General features: G+C 36.6%; 1 protein-coding gene across 1 annotated transcript in view; it reads right to left on the bottom strand.

The window, feature by feature from the left end:
* Window positions 1-3,712: 3,712 nt before the first annotated feature.
* TRPA1 (transient receptor potential cation channel subfamily A member 1) overlaps window positions 3,713-24,841 on the bottom strand; it is a 52,038-nt gene continuing 30,909 nt past the window's right edge. Inside the window, exons 18-27 of the mRNA XM_017544485.2 lie at window positions 20,718-20,788; window positions 19,939-20,101; window positions 18,836-18,925; window positions 17,137-17,306; window positions 15,836-15,965; window positions 15,245-15,427; window positions 11,553-11,621; window positions 7,387-7,500; window positions 5,275-5,372; window positions 3,713-4,624 (exon numbers count right to left, since the gene is read on the bottom strand). Of these exons, the coding sequence (XP_017399974.1) occupies window positions 4,414-4,624; window positions 5,275-5,372; window positions 7,387-7,500; window positions 11,553-11,621; window positions 15,245-15,427; window positions 15,836-15,965; window positions 17,137-17,306; window positions 18,836-18,925; window positions 19,939-20,101; window positions 20,718-20,788 (1,299 nt within the window). The 3' untranslated portion in view covers window positions 3,713-4,413. The remainder of the gene's footprint in view (window positions 4,625-5,274; window positions 5,373-7,386; window positions 7,501-11,552; window positions 11,622-15,244; window positions 15,428-15,835; window positions 15,966-17,136; window positions 17,307-18,835; window positions 18,926-19,938; window positions 20,102-20,717; window positions 20,789-24,841) is intronic.

Raw genomic sequence — 24,841 nt, 5'->3', positions numbered from 1 at the left:
AATTTTTGAAATGTGATATGATGGCTAAATTTTTAAGATAGTCTTTGTATAGTCTTTACTTTTCTCAGTCTGGATAAAAAGAACAAAATACTTTAGATAAATGATTTTTCTTTCCTATCTTTGTGAATGATTTTAGTCTTCCATACTAATATTTACTGAGTGCTGGCTATGTACCAAGCATTTTACTCACATCAATTCATTTAATCCTTAGCACAACTCTATGAGCTATATACTCTCTCTCTCTCCTTTTTTTTTTTTCCCCAGAGTCTCGCTCTGTTGCCCAGGCTGGAGTACAATGGCACAATCTCAGCTCACTCTAACCTTCGGCTTCTAGGTTCAAACTATTCTCTTGTCTCAGCCTCCCAAGTAGCTGGGATTACAAGCACATGCCACCATGCCCAGCTAATTTTTGTATTTTTAGTAGAGATGGGGTTTCACCATATTGGTCAGGCTGGTCTCGAACTCCTGACCTCAGGTAATCCACCCACCTCAGCCTCCCAAAGTGCTAGGATCACAGGCATGAGTGACTGCACCCCGTGGAGGTATGTACTCTTATTACCCCATTTACTAGATAGTTTAAGTATCTTGTTTAATGAAGTCACACAGTGAGATAGCAGTTAGACTTTTTGTGACTCAGGCAGGCTTCCTGACTTCAGTGCCTGTGCACTTGTTTTCATTATGTTTGTAGTGTCCCATACCTCTTAACCTTCAAATATACTTATCTATGAATGTTATATTGCAAATATCCACTCAGTAACCTCTTAAGTATAAAGTCAACGAAGAAAGGATGCTCTTTCACCTGGTTTTTATTTAAGAGATAGTATAGCTCTGTGTTAAGAACACAAAATCCAGAAGCAGACTGCCTGAGTTTACATCTCAGCAATATGATCTTGAACAAGCTACTCAGCCTAGAAGTGTCATGATTTGTTTTATAAAACAAGAATAATAACTATCATAGCACCTATCACATACACGTTTTGACAATCAAGTGAGTTACTTGGAACAGTGCCTGATACACAGTAAACCTCATAAGCCTTTTCTTTTTGCTATTGTTTAATCTGCTCACATCGAAATGTGCAAAATGGTTAAAAAATATTCAGTGATGATTTACTCTGACTAGCATGGAGTAGGTACTCCATCAGTGTTTGATGATTTGAGTCTAAAGCAAAGATAGAGATGACAAAAGTGCAGAAATATTTTAATCAAAATTTTATCTAAATGTAAGGTTTTTATTGTAGTACACACATTCCAGGATTTGTTTGGCTAACGGGATTCAGAAGTATCTGGGAGCTTCAGTTTATAACAGGCTACTAATTGATTAAACTCCAAAGAAATTCCATGGGTAATTGGTATAACATGAGAATCCTGGTGCTTTGTAACCCTCTTTATCTCAGGTAAATCAGTTTTCTTGAGCATATTGCAATAGTGTTTACTGAGTTAGGTACTCTGTATGCATGTGATTGTCCAATTCTACCAACAGCATAAAGAATATATTCTATAATCACCATTTTAGAGAGGAGGAAACATGTCCAGGGTCAACCAAAAGGAAGTAGAGTCAGTATGAAGGCACAAGTTATCTTCTTGCAAAGCACAAACCTTTCAGTTGCCCATGCTAACCATAGCTAACAATCATTAAAACAATAGCCCAAATTAAAGTGGTGGGAACAAAAAGGCAGAAAAGTGGTGTTGAATGCTTCTTCCACCACTTAGAGGCAAGTCATTCAACTTCTTTGGACAGAGAATCGACAGAAAAAGAACACTAAACTACTTTTTCTGAGGCAGACTAAGCTAGTTTTCTTGCAGTCTCTTTCCAGTCTATGGTATTTATTTTCACTGATTTTTGTTTTTTGTGTATATGTATTTGTTGAGCATCTGTTATGTGCAAGGCACAGTGTAGAAGCTCCACAAGATGAAAAAAAAACGAAATAGGATGTAATTATTTGCTTCCTTTGAGAGTACTGGTGATAATAAACCATAAAGCTCAGGGAGTTTACCCTCTAGTTGGGGAAGGGCGTGGCAAATCTGTCACCTCTGTACCAGAGGAGAAGTAAGGTCTGTGCGAGTTCTGAGGAGGCAGGAAGCATAATGAATGGGAAGAATTAGGAAAAGACTTCAAGGTGTAGATGCTGTTTAAACTGAGCTTTAAGAACTGGAGCGAGGACATTCTGCCTGGAAGAGAGTCGAGTTGGAGGTGGGCAGATAAAATCATAGTGTCTTCATGAAACAATGGTCTTCCAATTTGGACGAACTGAAGAATACTGGAAGATAAGGCTAATTTAGATTGAGCAGGCAGGTTAAGAAGATTAGGTTACTTATGAAGAAAGAGAAAACCTTTAAGCTTTTTGCATGGGTGTGAAGGCTTAAAGCTCTACTTTAGGAAGATTAACTCAACTTAGCGTGTTGACTCCTTTCGAGTCTAGGAGCCTGAGAGAATCCTGGTACTATTGATGGAAAATAGGAAATCCGGAGGAGCTGGTGTGTTTCTCTCACCACCAAATTCAGATTTATGTGTATTTAATTTGGAGAACTATAGAAATGTTGGACTGGACTTTAGGAGAAGCAGCAGAAGAGAGGAAAGAGAGGAAACCGAGCCGGTACAGACCTCAGGGAGGGACACACGGAGTTAGTCGGCAAGAAAGAGAAGCCAGTGGGGAAAGAGAAAAGAAGCAATCAGTGGAAACAGTGGAAAAGCAGTTCCATATTTGGGGGTAAAGGAGAAAAGAACTGCGGAAAATAAATGAAGACCCATTAAATTGTAAGCTTCTTGAGAGGGAGGTTGTTGTAAGACAATATGTTTATTTAAATATTTCCCACTACAGGCATGGTACCATGTTTCTCACATTCTTAGCACTTGGTGAATGTTGACTGAGGTCTATATCGTGCAGTGCTACACAAAGTTTGAGGAGACTGAAGACTGAAAAGACCATTTGTCTTTATGATCAGATCTTTGGTCATTGATCCTGTATTATGATTTTCCAGCCTTTCTGTTTTAAGAAACATAAAGGGCAAAGATATTATTTGTATCAAAGATTAAGGCATATACAACATTGCCTCTAGGCCATGTGCTCTGTTGGACCATGAATATAAAAATGTCTGGTTTTGTAATAGTACATATTGTCCCTCAGCACTCTGCTGGTTTGTATGAACATCAGCATGTTTGAGAATGTGTGCAGGAAGGTGGAGGTAACCAAGCTGTCCATCTCTAGAAAAGACCAGTGTGGTAGGTATACAATGAAATAGTAAGCCACATCAAAGGCCCTGTACTAGATGGAATATGGTAACACAGTTGTATCCTGTAAACATCATGTCCAGTGAAAAGCAATAAGAAACAGTTATGAGTAAAAAATATAAGAAATAAGTGAGAAGTATGACAGAAATAAAAAACAGAAATAAAAGCTATAACATAATAACATCTGTGTAAGTAATAACAAACTCAAAACAACACTGTCCAACATAACACAAGGACACATACGTAGCCAAAGACATATTCATTAGAGTAAATGTCTCCTGGGGGTAGTGAGGCAATAAACATGTGAATCAGGATGATTGAGAATATCAGATAAAACAAGAGAAAGACTTCGAAAAGATGAATGATGAGGTATGTGATTAATTCATGATTTGAGTAGACATCGAAAGAAAAGAGGGAATATGTGATGGAGGCATTTTTTTTCAAATCTCAAAACAAAGGCTCATACAATGACAGGTATACTATACAGGTTTTACATTTATTATGCTCATTGGCAAACAAAAACAGAAACAACATATTATCTATAGTAAAATTCATGCATATGATAAGGTCTGTTAATTTGTACTTCAACTATATGGCTTAAAGTGACATCAGATGTGTTGGGGACATCAAGAAGGGTGGGGTTATTCATCATAGTATGAACAAAAGAACACACAAGGTGCCACCCACAGGCTCTTCCAACACGAAGAAGCTTTCCAACTGGTAGACCTCAACCTAATATTTAAGACTACCATCTAAGGCATTACTAAGCGTAATAGTCACAAATGTGACTATTTTCTAGGGCATCACATATTGTGTAATTAGCAAGCAGGAATTCAGTACTGACATTTGCATTCCAGCTTAATAGTTACATTTATTACTCCTTTTTATTAAAAATGTGTGTTTTAGCAAATTCATCTTCTACCTATTCAAATAATGAGATTCTCTCTCATCAAAGTCAAGTCCAGCTTAAGCATACCTGCAAAGATATCCCCAATACATAGTGATTAGTAGAAAATATGAATAGAGGATAAAAGATAGTTTACTTTATAAAGCATGCAGTAACCATGATTTCACATGTAGTGAAATCAATTGATTTCTGCTTCTTCCTCACTCTTTTTAAACTGAAAATTAAAACTAGCAAGTCATGCACCCCCCATTGGAAGCCTCATTGAAGGTCTGAGAAGTTAATGCTCAAGGTGATGTGTTTTTGCCTTGACTGCTCTCAACACAGTATTCCATCTGCTATTCCTTTGTTCCATCTGCTCTTTCTTAAACCTGTCTTGAAAAGAACAATGGTTATCTTCATCCTCTGTCTCAGAGATGATCTCCATCTTCTGAATGATAAGTTTAATGAGCTCATGCTGTTTTTCCAGAAGAAAAGTAAGATCCTTCAGCCTAAAAGGACATACACGTCTCATGAATTTATATTCAGTTCTTCTTTTAGCCCTTCTGAACATAGGAAGACATAGATTTTAACCTCATGGTAGTCATATCCTTCCAGGAATCACATATTTTTGAAGTTTAAACAATGTTTCCCAAAGTTATACTGTTAGTTCATGGCTAGTTTATTTTTGTTCACAGTTTACAGATAAACTATTATAGAGAAAGGTTAAGCAGCTTGCCCAGGGTCGCAGTTATTAAGTACCTAGTTGAATAGGGGTTTGAACTCACGTACTAACTAACTGTAAAACCCTCATGCTTAACTACTGCCCACCACATAGTTACTCCAGGGATCTTCAAAAGCTTTCAGAGCTTTGCTTTATGAATTCAGATGAAGAATACAGTTTATGATACTACCTCCAAGAGAAAGGAAATCAGTATCTTTCACTTATTATTGGAAGGCAAACTGATTGTTGAATAGTGGCAAATATGTTGTTGGTTCTAAAAAATGTCTCATGACTCTCAATATACTAGCTATGACTGTCTAAAGCCTGACTTAATATATAAAACAAACAAACACCAATATAAAATATAACCTTACACTGTACATTATTAGTCATGAGTTTTAAATTTCTCCAAGTGCAAATAGAAAGAAAAATACATACCGATATTTCTGCTTTAATATTTCCATTTCTAAAGATGTGTCAGCATTTGGTATTTCTTGTCTTATTTCTCCAGTGCAAAATAAAAAAAAGAATATATGCTGTGGGATAAAAAAAAAATAGTAGTTACTCAAATTGAATTCAGTTCAGGAACTTTTTCTTAAGCATGTGCCAAAATTCAACCACCACTGGTACAAATATGCATAAGGCATAGCTATGCCCTCAAGGAACCCACAATTTGCCAGGAGAAACAGACATGCGAAGAAAGGGTTGTGAAATGAAGTCATACATATTATCAGAGAGAAATAAAACAGAAGAGGAGTAAATTAGGGTAGGAAATTATTTAGAAGGCGGCTTAGCTGAATTGTTTTATACCGTTTTCATGAGAAATGCTCATCATGGAAGGTGGTATTCCATATGAGATTCATTGTTAATTATCTAAAACTGCATTGAGCATTATCCAGTACAACTCAACCAACCAATAAAGTTTTACCTGGAGAAATTTCTGGAATGTTATTTTAATACATTTTGATTTAATGTAATATCTTTTAAACCATAGGTTGACTGGAGAGGGTCAAGGGCAGATGTGAAATGATCAAGAATGAGGTAATTCTAAGAGTCCAGGCAAGAGAAAACGGTGACTTGCATAAGCAACCCAAGAAGTCAAATGGACCAGATTAAGAGGAGAAGGAGGGGGAGGGGACAGATCTAGGATGTCTTCTGGGCGGCTGGCTTGCACAGGCTAATGAACAGTGCTGACATTGCTGCAAGAAGGAACTTTAAAAAAGGACTGGGACGTTTATACTTTTTTTCCTGTAGGGGATATGTGAGGAGAGGGTTAAACATGAAAGCAGTGAAGTTTGGTTTTGAACCTGCTGAATGTGAGGCACCTTTAAGACATGCAAGTGGAGATGTCAAGTAGGCAGCTGGATGTAGGGGCCAGGAACTCAAGCGTGAGCTCTAGGATAGAGAACTTAGTTGCTGAGCATTCTGTGTTTCGGCAGTAATTGTAACCACGGACATGAGTGAAAACAGATGGAGAGATACTGTGGGGTTAGAATAAATCCTAGACTGATACTCGGGGCAACTGTATCATTTTATGATGACACAGGGGAAATTAACCTGAAAAGAGCTTAGGAAGAACAGTCATAGAGATGAAGGGAGCCAAGGCATGCTAAGGATTAGCACCCAGTTATTCTTGCTCTTCATATGGTCCCTCTTCCATTGTAATGCAATGATCTTGTTTAGTCTTTGATTACTTAATTACTTCATTTTCTATAGTGGACACTCCGTGTGTGTGTGTGTGTGTGTGTGAGACATGGTTAGGCTTTGTGTCCCCACTAAAATTTCATTTTGCATTATAATCCCCACGTGTCCAGGGAGAGACCAGGTGGAGGTAATTGGATCATGGGGGTGGTATCCCCCACACTGTTCTCATGATAGTGAGTGGGTACTCACAAGATCTAGTGGTTTCATAATTGTTTGGTAGTTCCTTTTTTTTTGTTCTCCTTCCTGCTGCCTGTGAAGAAGCTGCCTTTCTTCCCCTTCACCTCTGCCATGATTGCAAGTTTCATGAAGTTACCCTAGCCATGCGGAACTGCGTGTAAATTAGACCTCTTTCCTTTATGAGCTACCCAGCCTTGGGCAGTTCTTTATAGTAGTGTGAAAACAGATTAATATAGTGTGTATATGTGTGTGTGTATAAATGTGTATTCTTTATTGTGTATTACAAACACTTGACTGTACATACACACATATATATTTACACATAAATGTAAGTGACATGTGACTAGGAAAAGCAAATAAAGTATATCTATACTGTATAAAAGACACTGAAAGGGTATGGCTGGTCCCCCGCCCATCTTCTCTCACAGGGACAGCTCATATTTAGCACAGATGCTATGGATGCCTGAAAGGGGAGAGCAAATGTCATCCTCCTCTCACCTAGTTCTTTCACATCTTGGGTTAATCATATCCTTTTTCTTTTTAAAGCCCAATTTCTCTTCCCACAGGCAGAGAAGACTCAAAGTCTACAAAAGGGCCCCCTGAGGGTTAACACAATGAATGAATGTCAAACAGTGTTACGTTACTGATGTTGCTGTTATGTGTACTTACGAATAATATCCCACCAGATCTGGGTTTGTTGGGATACACGATAGTGGATTTCTGATCCACTTTATGTAGAAACCATAATGGCAGCTTCTTCTCTAAGCTGGTGTGAAGTTCCACCTAAAGCGCATTTTGGATTTATTGAAAGAATCATTAATTAGTATCTGGAATTTTTATATGGCACAGAGGCAATCATTATTACAGCAAAACGAAAACTGATTTCTGTGTCCTGACTTCTGTGTCACAGCTGGGCTGGCCAGGCTTCCTTATCCTGTAGCTCACAGTCACCTGCCTCCTTGTCTCACCTCACCCACATACAGGGCAGCAATTTATCTTGGAGCCAGAGAATAAGGAGAGGGGGAAGTTGCTTAAAAAATGAATTCAATTTTAGCCACCTGCTGTTTATTGTTCAGGGATAGTCACCTGATGTTTATTGTTCAATGCGGGAGCTTTAAAGAAGAAAAGGATAGTTCATACTCTTGGGGTGTTGCAATACTACAAAATGTGCACAGCTGGACAGTGCAAATGTGTGTGTACGTGCACACGTGTGTGTGGGTGTGTGTACCTATATATATATATACGCCTAGGGCAGGAGAGACAGAGGAGTGCTTAAATGGAGGAAGACAAAGGTAAGCAGTAAAAGAATCAGAACTACCATGCCTAAGGGTATCTCATGAATTTTTCATGTCTGTGCTATCAGGTGCAAAATGGTTATTTAAGATGAATTTTAAGTATAATTACTATTTTTGGGGATAGTAAATGAGATATTTCATCTCATTTAATTCTCTTTTTGTTTCTGTTTACCAAATTTATCTCTGCTTTTTCTATACTCCTTTGTGTCTGATGTATAGGTATGTCTACTGTAACTACTATATAGTGAGATTTGCTTTCTAAGACCAACTACTTTCTAATATCTGAGCATTCATGTGATTTATAGCCATAAATAGTGAAATGGTAAGAGCTTTCCTGACACCACTGCTTAAAATTGTGGCCCCCCCAACAGCCCCCCACATGACTTTCCCCCATGTGGCTTCCTTGCTATTTATAGCACTTAACATCATTTAATATACTGTGTATTAGTTCCGGTTTCAAGAAAAGCTGTGTTTTTTTGTGTGTTTTATTAATAATACCAGTTAAATATTTTCACTGATTTTCTATGATAATTTCTGGGGTTCCTTTTTTACCCTTGGCTCTTTAAGGTGATATTACTTTCTCCTTCCCATACATATAGTTTCAGAGGTCACATCTTATTTCCTCAAACTTGATTGAAAAAGATTTACTAAAGCTCGATATTTGCCAACAGATAAAATACATAGTGTGTCTTAACCTGTTCATTATTTACATAGGTCCCTCAAATATGCTCCTGGGAGAGGTTGGCAAGCAAAGCCCCAAGTCCAGTGTGGGTCTGGTGGGACCCACTGAATCTGGCTCCACTGGGCTCAGGGAGCATCTTTACCTCCTCTAACTGGTGGGGTTTCCATGTTGAAGGGTAAGATGCACTCTGTGGATTTCCCTTTCGATTTGCAGTGGGGATATAATGTTTATGGACTGTCTACAGTTGCCAAAACTGCGGTGAAAAGTGGAGATACAAAATGTAAAAATACCCAATTCCTTTTATTTTATTAAAAGGAACTAAAAATAAAAATTACAATGGAAATTCATAGAACATTTATTTTCTTTCCACTTAGGTGCATAGAATTTGGGAAATAGATAGGACCTTACCTGGTCCAAATGAACAGATCATGCCATTTTTTGGACTACATAAGCTTATAATTACTGTAGATTCTATTTTGTGTGCTAGCATATTGTATACCATCAGATTTGATAAGTGTATGACTTAAGTATTTAAGCCATTCATAAATATTTGGAACACACACACACAAACACACACACACAAATAAAAAAATAAAAACACCCAAACAGCTTCAAGGCCCTCAAAATACTCATGACACCTGTCCCTGAGAAACTGAGTCCCCATAAAGAACACATCTCCCACCCTATGTTGTCCCAAAGCCTGTCTGTACTTCCCTTTGAGATGATTCTATGAGAGAACTAAATGGCCCTGTAGGAAATGTGTGCTACCTGTCCCCTTCTGCTCGCAGTTCTACTGTGGGCTCAGACACAGGTTTCGGAATGGATGCAGAGAGTTGCTTAAGAAGCAACTCAGGGGAAGTAGACGAACGGCTTCCTGGTTTTCCAGTTGATGCTGTATTTGATCCAAAACAAGGCACAGATAACATGGAGGTACTAGGATTTGTGCTGTTTGCTTTCAGGGAGCAGTGTAAACAATATAGGATTGTGCTTTTCAGCTCAACCCCACTGACGCTGTAGTTGAGCAAGCTTCCCCAACACATTTTATTTGGTGCTATTGCTTGTATTATTATTTCTATTTATTCCCCAAGTTGTTTTAAAGAGCTATCAGGGCAGTTCTGAGGTATTGCTGACATACCTGCTAAGAGGTTTAAACATCTGCTCTCCATATCCACCCACCTGGAGTCCTGACCACCATCTTTGTGACAGTAATAACCTGTCATTAGCTTTTTCTGCCTTCGATCTTTCCTCTGTAAACCAAGATAATAGCAGATCACTATAAACACCATTTTCATTGTGGAAGGGCTAACACTAACTCTCCACTAATTTACAAAATAGTTGGAAGCGCTTCATCATTTACTGCCCTTTGCTAAGATTTTTCTCTGCTGGTTTTGAATAACCCCCCCAATCATGTGGAGGAATCTAATCACCCACTAACACGAATGATCCTTCCAGGAAAGGAGGCCTTGGGCCAGTGCCTTGGCCATTTTCCCCAGTTCTGATGTGGCCCTTTGTTCCTGCTGGCCCCTCCTTTCAGGATGGTATCTATGTTCTGTTACATCCCAACCTCTAAAACTATATATATGGGAAGGGGAAAGTAATATCACCTTAAAGAGTCAAGGGTAAAAAAGGAACCCTGGAAATTATCATAGAAAAGCAGTGAAAATATTTAACTGGTATTATTAATAAGATAAAAAAAAAACAGAGCTTTTCCTGAAACTGGAACTAATACACAGTATATTAAATGGTATTAAGTGCTATAAAAATAGCAAGAAAGCCACATAGGGAAAAGCTCATGTGGGGGGCTGTGGGAAGGGCCACAATTTTAAGCAGTGGTGTCAGGAAAACTCTTACCATTTCACTATTTATGGCTATAAATCACATCAATGCTCAGATATTGAAAAGTATTTGGTCTTAGAAAGCAAATCTCACTATATGATAGTTACAGTAAACATATCTATACATCAGATACATAGGGGTATATAAAAAGCAGAGAAGAAAGAATTGTGACATGTAAAAGTGATGAAAAGTACTTCAAAAGATTCAACAGCCAAGTACCTAGCCAGGAACCTTTGACACCAAATTTTGCATCAAATTGACTATAGAAAGGAGAGATGTCACAAGAGAACAACACTGCATGGATGCAGTTAAAACTTCAACATAAACCATGCTGCAAGGACCCTGTGATTCCCTGCACAAAATATAAGGAGCTCATTCGAATAGAGGGGCTAAGATGCCAGTGATGCTCTTGGTCCAGCTGCTAGCTACCTGGCTGGCCACGTGTTAACATAACAAAAGATGCTCAGGCAATTTCTCAATGTCTCTGCTATGATTGTTCTAGGACATTTTTTTCATCATCTTTGATTAGAGCAGGTATACCAGATAACATACAAACAGACACAGAATGTGACTCCTCAGGATCGAGAAAGCATCCATGCTCAATAACTGTGCTCTCAGAAAAGGAAGTAATGATAAAGATGTTAATTTCAGTAAGTTTAAATAAATGTAATTCAGACAATACCTAACTTAGGATGGTTAGACTCATGATTTTTGACTTCATGATGGTGTCAAAGTGATTCACAATCATTAGAATCTGTACTTCAAATTTTAAACTTTGATCTCTTCTGGGCTAGCTAGGTATGTGGTACTCTCCTGGGATTCCTGGCAGTCGCAGTGAGCCACAGAACCTAGTCAGCCACATGATTAGGAAGGTAAATAGCCCATACTTTATAGTGTAAGTGTTATAAATTTATAACTGGCTTATTCCTACAAAATGCCCATTTTTGACTTACAATATTTTTAACTTATAGTGGGTTTACCAGAGCATAACACTCTCATAAGTTGGGAAGCACTGTACTTACCTGCATAGCTATCCTCTTCAGTGATGCATGTTTCTGAACCTCAGCAATGTCACCAACTGCCAAACCAATCTGAAGTATGACACAAAATTTAATCACTACAGTTTAACATCCCACCTAAAAATGCTTGTGAGTTCTGTCTTAGTCCACTCACACTGCTATAACAAAATAATTTAGGCTGGATAAATATAGTATTATATTTATATAATAGTATAAATTTATTGCTTACATTTCTGCAGGCTGGAAAGTCCAATACCAAGACCCTGGCAGAACTGGTTTCTGGTGAGAGCCCATTGCTCAAAGGGGACACTTTCTGTATGTTCCAGCATGGCACAAGGGCAATGGAACTAAGAAGCCCCATCACACCTCTTTTACAAGGGAACCAATTCCATTCATGAGGGCTCTCCCCTCATGGCCTAATCAACTCCCAAAGGCCCCACCTTCTACTGCCATCTTCTTGGTGATTAGGCTTTTATATATAAATTTTGGATGAGATATAAAAATTCAAACCATAGCAAGGTCTCTGTGACTAAAATGGGAGAGTGGACATACAATCTATAAGCAGTCGCTGCAGAATACTTTGGTAATACACCTTATAGAAAGCTACAAGGCCTATATACGTCTGCAACAGTGATGGCCACATTCAGAGGTTCAGTACTCTTAAGTGTTATGAAAACTTAAGACACAAATTAATCTGAAATTCATTTCATTTAAGATAAAAATCCATTATTTTTTGAAAGGACAGGGATGATGTGATATCAGATGCAATTGGGTATATCCACACAGCATGGTAGGAAACTCCAGGAGTGTAGTAATTAAGGTAGACAAGCGTGATTTGACAACATGGAAAGAATACTAACCTGAGAGAATGACACATTTTATATCTTACATATGTTCAGAAGCAAAAGATATACCGTAGAGGTGGGAGAGACTCCGGTGAGAAACCAGAAATTTATGACTAGATGGAATTAAGCGAGGGGAAGCCGTTAGCTCAGTTCTACTCAATCTGATGAAATTAGCTCATTTCACTCACCCATTTATTTTGCAGGCACTTAGTTTCTGCCTTTGCTGAGCCAGCATCTTACATGCTGTACCAGAAAGGAGAAGCCAGTGACTGCTCTTGAGGAGCTTAAAGTCCAATAAACTCAGTGAGAAAAAGATCTATCAAGTTCACCACTGTATGCCCAGTGTTTAGTATAGAGCAGGGCACATAACAGGTATACAAAACAGTCACAGAATGAATGAAGAGTGGGAGACTATATTCTAAGGCTTGCAAACTAGTGCTGAGAACTGGATATAGTCAGGAAATAGGTTTTGCTGGGCAGGATTATTTTGTTTTGGTTTTTAACTTGCAAGTTTTCAAATTGGTGTTCTCTCCAATTTACAATGACCCCCATCAAAACCAAACATCTCTGCCAGGCACAGCATCTCACATCTGTAACCCAGCATTTTGAGAATCTAGGTGGGAGAATTGCTTGAGCCCAGGAGCTCAAGACTAGCCTCAGCAAGTTGGCAAAACCCCATATCTACAAAAATACAAAAATGAGCTGGGCATGGTGGTGAGCACCTGTAGTAGCAGCTACTAGGTAGGCTGAGGTGGGAGGATCAGCTGAGACTGAGAAGTGGAAGCAGAGGTGAGCCATGATCACTCCACTGTACTTAAGCCTGGGTCACAGACTGAGAACCTGTCTCAAAAAAAAAAAAAAAAATACTAACCATCTCATACCTGCTGCTTCACATATTTTAGATACTTGCCTGGGCTCTGAAGACATTTGAGCTTAGAAGCCATAGCAGAGCTCAATTATTAACTTTTAATGGTCACTAACATTTATTAAATACTTATCATGTGCCAAGTACTGTTTTAAATGCCTTTTATTACCTTATTTAATCTTTTCAATAATCTAGGATGTAGGTTTTATTATTATTTGTTTGTACTCTCAAAACTATGGTAACACAAGGAAAGAGCACCTAATGGAGTAAGGTAATTGGAAGGGGGTGGTGGTTAAGGAAGTCTGGCCCAAAGAAATATTATTTGAGCTGTTTTGAAAGCATAGCATTAATCCATGATGGGAGGTTTTCAAGGCAAAAGAAAGAGCCCATACAGAGTCTAGGCAGCATGAAGGAAAGTGTGGCACACTCAGGAGTGTGCTTTTGTGGGTAAATCCTGGGAACCGTGGGGCACTGGAAACGATCTGGGTAAGATCCAACTCACAGAGACTTTGTATTGCTATGCTGATGGGTTTGGACTGGATTAAAGCTTTTGAGAGGCATGAAAAAACATTTAAGAGAGCCACTGATGCATTTAGTTTTTCATTATCAGAGCATCACTATGGTGACCATTTGTAGGAAGAAATAGACAAAACAGTGAGATAAGGTAGACATGCTCTTGAGGCTGCTGCAGCCATTTGGATGAGGAACCATGACAGTCCAAGCCAACTGGAAGCAGATGTGAAAGCCAAAGAATTGTTGAAAGAACTGAGGGAAAAAGCGGGAGAGTGAAATAGAGACTATCTGCCAATGATCTGAGTAAGATGGCTGGGAGATTCTACTGAGAGGCAGTGGAGATTCTGAAGGAAAGATAACATCAGTCTTGGCTCTGCTGGTTTTGATTTTCCTCCAGGACATCCAGGTAGAGATGCACCCTGGGTGCCGGATGTGCGGATCTTCAGCATGGGGCCAGCCTGTACTACTGCTAAGCCCAATTCTCTTCCGAACAATTATCTCCCAAAACATAAACAGTTATAAGAGAAGAATGTGGGCTTTATGTCATTCCTCATTATTCCTAGTCCCAGCCTTTGTTTTTCTAGGTTACCAAAATAAAACTCTGGAGTTGCATCAAATAAGTGGATCAAAATACTTATGAGTCTGCATAAATTTTTTCTAGAAACACTGCCTAGCGCAGTCTCCGGTACATAGTCAGACTCAGGGAAAGTGTGTGGAATATGTGCATGTGTGCATAAATGGATAAAGAAAAAATAGGCACAAAAATGCCAATAAGGGCTCTCCATGGACCTGCAATGGACGCACCTCTGTCTGCATCAGCCAGCATGCTCATGGCTTGAGCAGATTCTCTAGAGAATTCCACATGGAAGGGCACTCTCATGTCTGCTGATAGTGTCTAGGCTTTGACTGGGTTCAAGGTGGCATCTGAATGTCACAGATGCCCTCTGCATGAGAGACTTTCCCACTTGAATCTCTTGTCAATGGTAAATTCGAGCATAGAGACAATATGTTCTGTAAAAGTCTCTGCCTAACCTCTGACCGCCTCTCCAACTCCAAAGCATCACACACCTTCATCTTTATTGCCTTTTCCTGCTTCTAATTCTTCATAGCATTTGTCACCCCCATAGCATTATGCTACATATTTATTTGTTTATTACCTAACTTCCTGACTAATTTGTAATCACACTGGGACTGAATATTGGTCTGCTTTCTTTACCAGTGTTTCGCAGAACTTGTAATGGTTCCTGGCATTTAGTAGATTCTCAGTATTTGCCAAGTGCAGGCATCTTTGCACACCCTGAGCCTGTTGATGTGCCTGGTGCTCCCCCGGCCCCAAATGAGTGCTGAATGAATATATAGTAGACACTGTCTCATCTCCCCAGTGGAGGGAGATTAAAAAAGTTAAAAATAATTATCTTTATGAAATGTTTCAAATGATCAACAAAAAGACAATACAAGAAAAAACTACTTACAAGTAAATTCATGAGGACAATTGGGACAAATAGTGTGAAGAAAATAAGTTGTGCAAAGGACAGAACTGGATATGCCAATTCATTTCTCAGATATGGTTCTAGGAAGGACTCTCGATAATTGATATCTCCTAGCATCATGCTGAAGGTCTGGATTATAGAAAGCAATGGAGAGCTGTAGGCATCCTGAAAGCAGATGGTGAGGTACAAAATGAAATGCAAAGTGTACACAATGAAAAGTGTTTCCTGCAGGTAGAATGATAAAAATTATATTCAGAATACTTTGTAAAAGTCATAGGTATATAGCTACTGAAATGCAGTGATAAAATATTAATAACAGTGGCAAATTTATCAAAAGTATGTTATCTGCATAAATAAATCATCTGCATTGTACATGAACTTTTTTACCATGGACAAAATTACTTAACAAGACTATACTTTTTCTTTGCAATAAAAGTCATTTGAAAGATATAGCAAACTGTTCAAATACTGTTTTATGTAATTATGAATTTTCTAGACTGTTTATATTTAAGTATAAATATATATTTCCATAACTCACAGTGACAAAATCAACTACTGATGCAACTGTCTTACCTGTAAATTCAGGAGGACGTAAAAGCTGAGTCCAAAAGCCAAGAGAAGGAAGACAAATACAACTGTAGACCTCAACAAAGTTTTCAAAATTACCTCCAACATAACAATGAAAATTCCACAATTCTCAAATCTACAAAAGTTAAAAAAAACACATTAATTCACTTTTACAGTCAGGATTTATTCATTCACTGACAATATTTATTAGGTATTAAATCAGGTATTAGATTTCACAGATGAGATCATTGAGGCCAGTTGCTTTGGAAAAGAAAACATAAGAATTAATTGAATAGTCATTTCTTAATTTTCAAGCTGTTAGTCAAATTATTTTTGCTTTTATTTTCATTATTAATGTTATCCATTATTATTATTATTTTTGAAACAGGGTCTTTCTTTGTCACCCAAGCTGGAGTGCAGTGGTGCTCTCATTACTCACTACAGCCTTGACTTTCCAGGCTCAGGTGATCTCCTGCCTCTGCTTCTTGAGTAGCTGGGACCAGAGGCATGCATCACCCCCAGGCTGGTCTCAAACTCCCGGACTCAAACGTCAGCCTACCTCGGCTTCCCAAGGTGCTAGGATTACAGGCATGGGTCACCATGCCAGGCCCTAGTGTTATCATAAATCATGGTACCACTTGACGACTGGACATTACGTCAATGAAGTAGGAGAGAAAAATAATAGCTTCTTAATCTAAAAAAAAAGTTACCAAACGCTTAATAAAGAAATTAGAGAGAAATTGCATGCTGGATTATGCAGAGATTGAGTTCATAAACCAGAATGCGCCTAACGCAGGGCACACACCACATGATTTGGACATCGGGCATTGTCTGCATACATTTGTGATTGTCAAAACTGGAGTGCGATGGATGCTACTGGTGTCTAGTGGGTAGAAGACAGGAGCTAGGGATGCTGGCAAGTACTTCACAATATATAAGACAGTCCCTCTCCACAAAAAGAGGGAGAAGTGAATAAGAAGAAAGAAGAGGAAAGAATAAGAAAGGAGAAGAAAGAAAGAAGAAAGAAGGAAGAGGAGAAGGAGGAGGAGGGGGAGGGAGGGGGGAGGAAGAAGAGGAATTATCTGGCCATAAAGTTCAATAGTGCCAAGTTTGTGAAACCCTGGTCTACATTCTGATCTCTGAAACTATGCTCCAGCCTTTCCTTAACAGGGTGTAAAAAAGGTCTTCACATTTTGAAACAACTGGAAAAGGGGTAAGCCAGTTTTAACTTTATACCACTTATAATAGTTTTTCTTTTGATATTAAAAATGCTTAAAGGATGTGGAAATTATTCAGGATTGTTTTACCTTTGAAGATACAATAAAAAGTTCATCCAATAGAGGTAAATAGCTATTGCTCCACATTGCCACTGCACATGAGCTGGTATTTCAATGAATAAGGGCAGCACAAAAATGATGCCTGTGGTGTAGATAATCCATTCAATAATATTGTTTATATCCATAAAGTAATTCCTTTTCTGTGATAGAAAAGAATAAAAAATTACCACATATAGTGACCTAGCATCTATGGATGGCTATTTATATGTACCCAGTAATAAACTTTTTCTAGCTTTACAGCCATCTGGAGAGAAGTTTAGGACCAGGGAGCAACATTATGCCATCCTGGATTGACTTCAGAGCCCCTGGGGTATGGATCGGGGTCGGAGATGTCCCAGAGTCCTCTGTTAACCTGGTGTTGTGGGAGTAATGCATACGGAAATCCTACAAATTGCTGGGTTTTCCCTGTGGAGTCCATTTCATATTAAGAAAACTTCTTGGGAATTGCAAGTTGGTTTAGTAATTTCTGGGGCCTTTCTACCTGTATAAGAACATGAATGTGTAGCTATCTTTATGAACTAAAGCTTGTCTAAAAAGGTTTGAGACATGCACTAAGACTTAATTAGGAAATAAAACCAAATAATAATGGTATTTTCAAACTTTTTATGTATTGGGTATTAAATTTCCAATAGACTATTTCAATATCAATAAGAAAATGTAGAGGCCAAATCTGAGAGAGAATTCATATAACTTTATAGCTCAATTTAAACTACAATCTGCAATTTTCATTTCTGGAAAATGAAAATAATGGCAAGAAAGATTAAGGAATATGCCTTAAATTGTTTAAGGTAAAATGCAACATTACAGTGTAACTCTCAGAATTGTGACAAATTTCTTAAAGTATCTATATGAAAGTACTTGCAATGTATAATATTTTAAAAATGCAAAGAATTTTATCAAATTTATAAATGCAAATATATATGTGCTTACATGATGCAACAAAGAAAATTTTCACAGAAAGTGAGGTGTTGTATAAAAGACATATGATTTATAAAAATAACATTCATGAACATATACAAAAAGAATTTATAAAAGACTTTCAACCTCCATACTGAGAAATGAAGGATCTATGACATTTATGAACCAAAGGAAGGGCAAGCTGCAGATAATTCATATACTTGGTTATGATCTGAACTTGGCTCACTCATTTAAATGGTAGAATATAAAGTAAAAATTTTGCTGTAAAAAGTTCCAAAATTGTATTAAAACTTGGAGGTTTATTTAATCAAGAAAAGCATTTGTGTTAGTAAAGGAATTCAAAGAATGACCCATTTGAAATGGAGTCTTAGGCCAGATAAATTCTTTATTAACATTTACATTTAAAATTATCAAGTTCAAAATCTAAGATTACGTTGGCAAAATCTTTAAAACTATGTAAGAGAAAAGACAGAAAGGTCACTCATAATGACCATTTGTAGCCACACAGATCTTTATGGATCAGTAAAAGTGGAACATCTCTCATAGATATATCAGACAGACAGTGACTTTACCTAAAATCATATGATTTCTGCATTTTGAAACATTTACGCTTGGTATTTCTAATCTATATGTTAGTCAAGCTATGTAATTTTATTATGACAATATTATCTCAAGTAATAGCTTGTCAATTAATTTATGTTCTGCATATTAAAATGTTTGCAACTTTAGAGATACAAAATATATTACATACCTGTTGGAAAATTTGGACCACTTCTTTGCAATACCCAAATATACTTGATAAAAAAACTAAAATCATACAAGTTTGTATTAGATATGAATCCTAAAACAAAAAAGGATAAGACATATAGTTATGAGGAATATAAAACACTTTAACATTTCTATAATTTTCACTATTTTCTTTTTTTTTAAAATATATATTTTGTGTTTTAGGTTTTGGGGTACATGTGAAGAACATGCAAGATTGTTGCATAGGTACATACATGGCAATGTGGTTTGCTGCTTTCCTCCCCATCACCTATATCTGGCATTTCTCCCCATGTTATCCCTCCCCAACTCCCTACCCCCCGCTGACCCTCCCCTAGTTCCCCCCTACAGACCCCAGTGTATGATGCTCCCCTCCCTGTGTTCTTTTTTTTAAAATTCTATATACTGTCCACTTGGACTTAAACAGAAAATTTAACTGACGCCAGTACTCATATCATTTACTAGAAGTGAACACACCCTTATTTCAGAATGTCCTTGTTAAGTGAAGTTGAAAATTTACTAATTGAATTTAAAAAGAATATGAATCTGTAGACCTATATAAAATTGTTTATTGTGGCAAAATACATGTAACATAAAACTTACATTTTAAAAGTCTTATATTTTACATGTGCATTTAAATTTTAAAATATATAATTCAGTGGCATTAAGTATATTCACAGTATTATACCACTATCACCATTATCTAGTTCCATAACTTTTTCATCATCTTGGATGGAAACCATATAGCCACAGAGCATCTCACCTCACTTCCGATGTCCCACAGTCCCTGGAAACCACAAATCTGCCTTCTTGGACACGTATTTTAAAATTTTACACCTCAGTATTTAAGCTAGCATCTAACACATGTCAATTCCTTTAAATTAGTTTACAAATTTATTAGTTGACCTGTTTGTTTACATGTCCTCTCCTTCCACAAAGGATTTTAGGAGAAATTAGTATCATATATGAATTCTTACAGACTATTTAGAATAAAGTCCTGATATGTCTGATTTATTATAAGTTTAGTAGTCTTAAGAAGAAACACATTTTTATAATCCTTTGTTTTAAAAAGTTAAAATGTGAAATTACCCTGGTATCCAGTATTTCTGAATGATCACTAGTTTCATTGATGATTCCAGTTGAGTTGAAAGCCATTCCTGGTTTTATATTGATAACGAGAAAGGTCATGGGTATGAGGCCAAGACAATAAGATCCTAAATTGATCATATGGGCTCTAAATCCATAAGCCATCCTACAAAAATTTAAGCAAACCAGAACTGAGTCATTTTATGCAAAAATATTTATATAAGATACCTGAGGGAAAAGTGGTTATAATCTCTTTCAGAAATCTCGTTGGTAAATTCACTGAAGCTTAGAATGAAGTAAATCTTCTAATTCACCTTTTTCATTTTCAGAGAACTAATCTCAGGTTCTAAGCAAATTATGACTTAACAAACTAATGAAAGAGCTGATATGTTAACCCATATAATCTGACAGCAATATGAGTGATCTTTTTAGAACACACCTCATTCTTCATTGTCAACTAAATTTCCGGGTCTAGGATATTTCTATATGTCCTATATAATAATTCCTTTCCATGCCCCAACTATTTCATTTAACGTTAAAGATAAATTGTAGGCTCTAAAGAGCTTCTTCATGTCTTATATGATAATTCCCTCCCACCCTCCAAATATTTCATTTAATGATAATGCCAGGATTTTTAATACCAATATTTGCCTTACTTATTTTTTCAAAGTAAAAAACATCAAAATAACAAAACCTAAAACATTAAAATATAATTGTTTTGAAGCCTTTTTAATAGATCCAACAGGCACAGCATTAAACAAGAAATACTATTCAATACCCACCATTTCATGAGTAAATATTCTTTACACACAGGATGATTGAGAAGCTCTATGCGGTTATTTTGTACCATTGCCTGAGAAATAAAAATAATAATAAAAAACAATCATAATTAACTACTGAGTATAAAATAATCTTTTTATTGTCTGGTTTTAGAACTTTGTTTTGATAATGCAATAGTAACACTCATTTTAGAACATTTGAAAAAATAAAAATTAGATCAACATTTTTAAAAAACAAATTAGAGAGAACCATTTTGTACAAGTACAATTGTTTGATTCAGTCTGTCTCTTTAGATCTCTGACTTCTTGACCTAGCATAAGCTTTTTAATCTAATACAGGGTTACAAGAGGAAAGGATATTAAAGATAAATTAGCAGGAGTTACATCTTCATTCTGTCTTTGAAGAAATTCAGCCTTATCTGTCTAGAAGGATTTTATGCAGTAGAATACACATATATAGCTGTTAAATTGAATTAATCTAGATCATAAGTTTTCAATAGAGTTATTTGTGACTAGTATTTACTTAAAAATTAGTTTTTAATTATTCAAGAAATACATAAATAGAGGGACTGATGCCCACAAGGTAGCAAAATATAAAGTCCCAGGTCCCCCTTCCTCCATACAGACATGGAATTAAAAACAATACACAGACCATTTCCTTTGTGAGCAAGCAATCTAGAACCTAGTTAAGGGGTTCCTGCACCCAAGGTGAGCATTAGCCAAAAAGAACCATATCAAAGACAATAGGAAAATTCCTGGCCTTTACTTGCCACAGCTCCTCCCTCTGGCAAATCACATTGGGAGAAAACTCCCAAATCCTGCCTTCTCCCTGGAAAGAGAAAGAAAAGAGTGGAACATATCCACTGACTTCTGACTTCTAAGGGGCTGTCCAATGGAATGATTTTTATCTTGCCTGAATATAAGCTCTGACACTAATGGGTGCCAGAAAGGGGTCACTGATAACAAAATAGATCAGTGGGACTTAGTCTAGCACCAGAGAAGATACTGTGTCACCGACAGATACTAGGCAGTGTCCCAGTATCACGACTTGCTACAGCACCAGAGATATAGAGGAAAAGAGACAAAAAAGCAACCACATACTAAAAGCAATTAACAAAATGGCAATAGTAAGTTCTTTCCTGTCAGTAATTATTTTAAAGATAAAGTGGTAAACTCTCCTATTAAAATACAAAGATTGAATGACTGGATGAAACACAGGATTCAACTATATGCTGTCTACAAGAGACTCACTTAAGATATAAGAACACAGGCTGAAAGTAAATGGATGGAAGAAAATACTCTATGCAAATGAGAACCTGAAGTGAAAAGAGACGGCCATACTTACATCACACAAAATAGACTTTAGGACAAAAACAGTGACAAGAAACAAAGAAGGACAATATGTAATGATAACAAGGTCATCTCACCAGGAAGATACAACAATCGTAAATATATACACACATCATATTAGAGCCCCCAAAACTATGGGGCAAACTTAGATAGAACTGAAGGCAGAAATAAACAGCAACACAATAATAGTAGGAGACTTTACTACCTGACTTTCAGTTACGGATGGAACAACCAAACAGAAGATCAACATGGAAACAGAAGACTTGACACCAGCATAGATCACTTTACCTAACAGACATATACAGAATAGTTCATCCTCTGACACAACAGAAGAATAAACATTCTTCTCAAGCACACATAGAACATTCTCTAAGATAGACCACCACGTATTAGGCCACAAAGCTAGTATTTAAATATTTCAAAAGATTAAAATCATATAAAATATCTTCCTCACTACAGTGGAATAAAACTAGAAATCAAAAGCAGAAGGAAAATAGGAAAATCAAGAAACATATGGAAGCTTAACAACTCACTCTTAAATAGCAAATAGGTCAAAGAAAAAATAAAAGAGAAATTACAGAATATCTGGAGAAAAGTGAATACTAACATAATATACCAAAATGTATGGGGTTCAGCTAAAGCAGTAGTAAGAGGCAAGTTTATGATGGTAAACACCTAGGTTATAAAAGAAGAAAGATCTCAAATCTATAATTCCTTAAAACTCAAGGAAATAAAGAACTAAACCTAAGATTAGCAAAATATAGAAATTAATAAAGATTAGAGCAGAGATAAATGAAAGACAGAACAGAAAAACAACATAAAAAAATCAATGAAACCAAGAGTTGGTTTTTTGAAAAGATAAACAAAATTAACAAAATTTTATTAGACTCATTAAGGGAAAAAGAGAGAATGATACCAACAGGACAGGCAACTAAAGCAAAAATGGACAAATAGGACTATACACAGTTAAAAATTTCTACAAGGCAAAGGAAGCAATGACCAAAGTGAAATGGCAACCTATGGAATGGTAGTAAATATTTGCAAATTACATATCTTATAAGAAGTTAATATCCAGAATGCATAAGGAACTCCTACAATTCAACAAGACAATAAATAACCCAATTTACAAATGGGTCAAGGCTACAAATAGGCATTTCTCCAAAGAAAACATGAATAGTCAGTAAGCACTACTGCTTATGACTATTGAATGAGAAGATTCTCAACATCATTCATTATTAGGGAATGCAGTTTAACACCACAAGGAGATACCACTTCACATCCATTAGGATGGCCACTATCAAAGGAACAGAAAACAACGAGTATTGGTGAGCATGCTGAGAAACTGGAATTCTTGTGCCCTACTGGTGGGAATGTAAAATGAGACAGCCATGATAGAAAACAGTATTGAGGTTCCTCAAAAAATTAAAAATAGAATCACCACACGATCCAGCAAGCCTATTTCTAAATGTGTATCTGAAGAGTTTAAAGCAGGATCTTGAAGAGATATTTGTATACCCGTGTTTGCTACAGCATTATTCACAATAGTCAGAAAGGGAAGGCAACCCAAATGTCCTCAACAGACACAGATAAGGAAAATGTGGTATATACATACAATGAAATATTATTCAGCCTTAAAAAAGAAGGAAGTCTTATGAATGAACCTTGAGGAGATTACAGTAATTGAAATAAGCCAGTCACAAAAGTACAAATACCGTAAGATTACACTTATATGCAGGACCTAAGGTGGAGAAAACTCATAGAAACAAAAAGTAGAAGGGTGGTTGCCAAGGGCTGGGAGAAAGATGAGGGGAAGTTAGTGTTTAGTAAGTACAGAGTTTCACTTTGCAACATGAAAGAATTCTAGACATCTCTTGAGTAACAATGTGAAAACACTTACCACTACTGAACTATCCATTTGAAAACAGTTAAGACAGTAACTTTAACTTTATGCTTTTAGCACAAGTTGGAAAAAAAAAAAAGAAATACCCAAATAAATTCTTCCTTAAATTACTGAAAAATTGGAATAGGCTGTAGTTGTCACCACATCTAAGCCTCAGTTCAGGGCAGAACTCCATTTCGTCAGTAGTATCACCATTGCTAATTTGTGCGTCTTTCCAAATCCTTTTCTATACTTCTATACATAAACATCCATTTTCAAAAACTGACATGTAGTTATTGAGAAAAAGGATAATTATTTTGTATTTATGTTTTTACTCAAATTATGTCTTCAATTTGCTTATTCAACCTAGAAACATATCAAGGTTATACAAAGATTCATCAAGAACATTATTTTTAAATACTGCTTAATATTCCATTATTTGGATATAGTAGTTTATAGAGACCTTCCCTTATTGATAAATACTACTATTGTTTCACATTTTATAATTAAAAATGATGCAGCCAAGATGATCTTCTTAGCCCTTGGGGAAGTATATTTTTTAATTTGATGAATTATATATTTCATTTCCAAAAAAATTCTTAGACATTATCCTTTAATTTTCCTTCTCTGTTTTTAAAAATGTCCATCTTTCTAGATAACTTTTAGATAGAAGTTGGAATTTCTAGTTTTAGCTTCCTTGTATTAACTTTGTACTTCCCAAAATTATTCTATCAAAAAACTTCTGGATTTTGCATTAAACACCCACCTACATTTTGAAAAACCTTATACTATAGTTTTTAGTTTTTATCAGCATTGCATTAGATTTCCTCAATCTTAGTGTTCATAAAAATCTTTTCAAAGGCCTTTTTTCTTTTCCTTTTCTTTTTTTTTTTTTTTT

This window comes from Cebus imitator, unplaced genomic scaffold, assembly GCF_001604975.1.
Source record: "Cebus imitator isolate Cc_AM_T3 unplaced genomic scaffold, Cebus_imitator-1.0 Scaffold9, whole genome shotgun sequence".
Classification (NCBI taxonomy): Eukaryota; Metazoa; Chordata; class Mammalia; order Primates; family Cebidae; genus Cebus; species Cebus imitator.
This window is presented reverse-complemented; position numbering and strand designations above follow the sequence as displayed.